The sequence below is a fragment of the Hemibagrus wyckioides genome, linkage group LG05 (genome assembly GCF_019097595.1).
Source record: "Hemibagrus wyckioides isolate EC202008001 linkage group LG05, SWU_Hwy_1.0, whole genome shotgun sequence".
NCBI classification, from domain to species: domain Eukaryota; kingdom Metazoa; phylum Chordata; class Actinopteri; order Siluriformes; family Bagridae; genus Hemibagrus; species Hemibagrus wyckioides.
The window spans coordinates 27,799,259-27,804,258 of NC_080714.1; the positions used below are offsets into that span (position 1 = coordinate 27,799,259).

Sequence of the window (5,000 nt, forward strand, 5' to 3'; positions counted from 1 at the left end):
GTGTCTCTCTGTCTCTCTCTCTCTCTCTCTCTCTCTCTCTGTCTCTCTCCCTCCCCCTCCTATCCCCTCCCCCCGGTGCAGTATCCCCGGCTCGGCGGTGTGTGTGTTTGATATGGAGCAGCTCTCTGTGGTGTTTGACGGCAGGTTTAAAGAGCAGAAATCTCCCGAATCGATCTGGACACCAGTGGCAGATGAGCTCATCCCCAAACCCAGGTACAGTAAGCACTGTGTGTGTGTGTGTGTGTGTGTGTGAGAGAGAGAGAGAGTGTGCTGTGTTTCCCACCACTGTGACGTGAGGCGTATTTTTTTTCCTTTTAAAGCTGAGCATCATTAATAAATAAGTGTGTGTGTGTGTGTGTCAGACCCGGTGGTTGTGCTGGTCAGGGCTCCAGGTTTAACTCGTCCACTTTGTTCCCTGACGAGATGCTGAACTTTGTAAAGACACACCCTCTGATGGACGAGGCCGTGCCGTCTGTGGGACAGAGACCCTGGATCATCAGGACCATGGTCAGGTGAGACACAGAGATTCCGCCCACCGTGTCACATGGGGTCACTTCGGGTCACATTTATATTCACCATCATTTCTCCACTGTGGGCGTGTCCCAAACCACTCACATCTTCATCACTACGCTGTGGATGTGTCCTAAACCACAAACTCTTATTCTGTCCACTGTGTGTGTGTCCCAAACCATGCACCCTGTTCACTACATGGGGCACTTATACACCATCACAAACATCTCTCTAGTTTTAATACACTGTGGGCATGTCCCAAACCACAGTATCCTATTCTCTTAACTATGGGCGTGTCCCAAACTGCAGTATCGTATTCTCTTAACTATGGGCGTGTCCCAAACCGCAGTATCCTATTCCCTTAACTATGAGCTTGTCCCAAACCACAGTATCCAGTTCACTTCACTATAGACATCTCAAACCACCTATCCTATTCTTTTCATTAGGGGCATGTCCCAAACCACAGAATTCTATTCTCTTCGCTATGGGTGTGTCCCAAACCACACACACTCCAAGTCTCCAAGTTACTGTGGATGTGTCCCAAACCATGCATCCTATTCACTACATAAGGTGCATACACACTATCAGAAATGTCTCATTAGATTCAATTCACCCTGGGCGTGTCCCAAACCACGGTATCTAATTCTCTTAACTATGGGTGTGTCCCAAACCACAGTATCCTATTCTCTTCATTATGGGTGTGTCCCGAATCACACACACTCCAAGTCTCCAAGTCACTGTGTATTCATCCTATTCACTACAAAGGGCGCATACACACTATCAAATATATTATCCTATTCACATACACCATGTACATGTTTCCAAACGACACGCCATTTTCACTCCACTGTGGTCCTAGATCTCCCACACACACCCTCATCAGTGTACTGTGGGCGTGTCCCAAACCACACACCCTATTCCCTATATAGGCTACATGAACCCTTTCAGTACTCTTGTTATTTCAGACATGCTTTATGAAAAATGGCAGAACCTCCAAACTAGTGCACTGCGTAGTGAACAGGGTGAATAGTTTAGCAGTTTTCTGTCTGTAAATGACTTGGGGAAAAAAAAAGTTTGAGCATTTTGTCTCACTCTGTGCTAGTCAGTCTTAATTATGCTAACGAGTGTGCTCGTTTATTCAGCGTGTCGTTAGGGCCCTAGAGTCTGATTAAATTTTAGTCAGCTTCATTTTCTCTGTGTCTTATTGTGTGTGTGTGTGTGTGTGTGTGTGTGTGTGCACGCGTGTGTGAACAGATATCAGCTCAATAAGATGGTGGTGGACACGAACGCCGGTCCCCACGGCAACCGGACCGTCGTCTTCCTCGGCTCCAACCGCGGCACCGTCCTCAAATTCCTCGTCACTTATGACGGAGACAACCTGGCCTCCAACAGCAACATCTTCCTGGAGGAGCTGGAGGGCTTCAACCCGGAGAGGTAAGGATGTGTGTGTGTGTGTGTGTGTATATATATATGTGTGTAGTAGTGCATTCTGATTGGTCAGAAGGTGTTGATTTATTTCCAATAACAGCAGCTCTGGCGGTATTGGACTCGTTCTACGTTTCCGTTACGGTTTCCATAGTAACGGCTGGCTCATTCACCGGGACTTTATTCTTTCCTTATAGACGTTAGTGTGATGAAATCTGCACCACGGGATGAGTGGGATAAACATATAAAACATTCGCTGCCAGGAACAAACGCTTAGGCAAGACTCACACTAGCATAGCAGCTGCGCTAATTACACCTCCGTCCCTAAACTGTTTAGTCTGCAAGTCTTTCTCAACTTCTCTCCCACACTATTCCTGTCTCACTGACCTGCTCTTCTGTGTAGCTTTATTATTTTTTTTCCTGCTATCACACTCTGGCTTTTGCTAACAATCTCTTTCCATCGCATTCCTCCGTCTCGCTCATTCATCATTCTTTTTTTCCACTCGTTCTTTTTTACAGGACAAGAAAAGAATGAAAAGGGAGAATAAATAAAAAACAAGATATGAAAAATTCCGTGGATCAGTCGAGATCAAGCCGAGCAAATTTAGAATGAATCTGATTGACCCTCTGAAAAAAGGAGGACGGTTAAGTTTGGGTCACAGAAGTTAAGAAGTTAAAGTTAAACACAGATAAATAATTGGCCGTCTTCATGTTGGGCGGAGTCACTGCAGATGATTTTGGCATGTAGGCCTGCTACATCTGGTGCATGTTGGTGAAACTGGATGTTTTAATACTAAAAAATGCCATGGTGCTGTTGAGCCTCTGAGCCACGCCCAGATCCGGTCTTTTACCAGAACCTCATTATTACCAGTTCTGATGTGTTGTGAGGGTTTGAAATGTTTCAAACTGGTCAGAAACTGGTTCTGTAGCTCTCTTGGTGCTTGGACCCCTAAAGAAAAACTTCTCATCTGACCAGCATATGGTGATCTCCACCATTTCTGATGTTTCTACCAACTTTTTGGAATTTTCTAGCAAACCAAGTGTCTGTCTCAGTAACGCTGTGATAATCAACAGGCCAGAAATCTCACGGGTGTGCTGATGTCATGCTGATGTCATTATGATTACGTTTAGTATCTACAAAATCTGTGGGACAGAGACAGGACCATGGTCAGGCGAGATGCAGAGACTCCGCCCACCTGGGGTCACGCCGGGTCAGGTTTATATTTAGGTTTATATATTGGTCTTTAACCAGAATCTGATGATTACCAGTTCTGATGTTTTGTGAAGTTTTGAAAAATAATAAACAAGACAAAAAAACATCCTAAAGATGGAGCTCAGACCGCCGAACATTAAATCCACAAACCTTCTGAAGTTTCTTCATCACCACATGGAGCTGAGCCGAGCAGCGGCTCCTCCCACCAGGCCGGTGTAAATTAGTGATGAACTCCGGCGTGAGAGAGACAGCACTCAGCCAGACACGGGCTAATCAGGGCGGAGCGGAGGAAGTAAAGCGTCTTCCCAGCGTCTGGGAGGACCGGAGCGGCCGCTGGTCCTGCTGTGTGTGTTAATGAGGCTGAAAGAGACGAGCGCCACTCATGACTCGGCTTTAATTGGTATCATCGCTCAGCTCTGCAGCACTTCCACAGCTTTCTTTCACTCTTTTTTATTCTCCTCCTGAATTTCTCTCACTAACAGAGAGACGGGAGGGGGGTTAGTCCACCGGGGTGTTTATTTTAAAACCGCCAGCGTCTTCATTTCACTGAGCTCTCGTTAAACTCTCTTACACAACCAGCAGGTTAGCAGGAGAGCTGGGGGAAAAACAACAACACAAAATGATCTTAATGTTTATACAGAGAACTGAGGTTTATTTATTTATTTATTTACTGTAAAGTCTCGGAGCTGATGGACGAGATCCTGGTTGGTTCACGACGACAGAAACTGAGAGAGAAACTGAAAGGAGCCAGAGCTGGATTTGAGCTTTTGAGTTTTTTTCTTTTTTTTGTTTTAATTTTAGTCTAGATTTAGTCTGAAATCCAGTTAAGAAGATTTGATTGATGCAGTACACAGTGAACTGAAAATAATGTTCCTCTAGGACCCTGGAGCTACATGAGACAAAAATAAATTTTAAAAAATGTATTAAAAAAATTAAATAAATAAATGTGTCTTGATGTCATGCTGATGTCATTGTAATGTCATTGCGATGCTATGCTGATGTCATTATGATGTCATGCTTATGTCATTGTGATGCCATGGTGATGTCATTATGATGTCATGCTGATGTCATTATGATGCCATGCTGATGTCATTATGATGTCATGCATATGTAATTGTGATGCCTTGGTAATGTCATTATGATGTCATTGTGATGTCATTATGTCATTAAGATGCCATGCTGATGTCATTATGATGTCATGCTTATCTCATTAGGATGTCACTATAATGCCATGCTGATGTCATTAAGATGTCATTATAATGTCATTGCGATGACATGCTGATGTCATTATGATGTCATGCTTATGTCATTGTGATACCATGGTGATGTCATTATGATGTCATGCTGATGTCATTAAGATGTTATTATGATGCAATTGCGATGTCATTGTGATGCCATGCTGATGTCAGTATGATGTTATTATGATGTCATGCTTATGTCATTGTGATGCCATGCTGATGTCAGTATGATGTTATTATGATGTCATGCTTATGTCATTGTGATGCCATGCTGATGTCATGCTGATCTCATTATGATGTTATTATGATGTCATACTTGTCATTGTGATGCCATGCTGATGTCATGCTGATCTCATTATGATGTTATTATGATGTCATGCTTATGTCATTGTGATGCCATGCTGATGTCATTGTGATGCCATGCTGATGTCATTGTGATGCCATGCTGATGTCAGTATGATGTTATTATGATGTCATGCTTATGTCATTGTGATGCCATGCTGATGTCATTGTGATGTCATGCTGATCTCATTATGATGTTATTATGATGTCATGCTTATGTCATTGTGATGCCATGCTGATGTCATTGTGATGCCATGCTGATGTCATTGTGA

The 5,000-nt window shown here is 43.5% G+C and overlaps 1 protein-coding gene across 2 annotated transcripts in view; it reads left to right on the forward strand.

Annotated features, from left to right (window-relative positions):
• The window catches only part of sema6bb (sema domain, transmembrane domain (TM), and cytoplasmic domain, (semaphorin) 6Bb), a 137,444-nt gene that overhangs the window by 111,220 nt on the left and 21,224 nt on the right, over positions 1 to 5,000 (forward strand). For both annotated transcript variants that reach the window (XM_058389235.1, XM_058389234.1), the window contains 3 exons: positions 82 to 213; positions 363 to 512; positions 1,765 to 1,944. In XM_058389235.1, the coding sequence (XP_058245218.1) occupies positions 82 to 213; positions 363 to 512; positions 1,765 to 1,944 (462 nt within the window). The remainder of the gene's footprint in view (positions 1 to 81; positions 214 to 362; positions 513 to 1,764; positions 1,945 to 5,000) is intronic.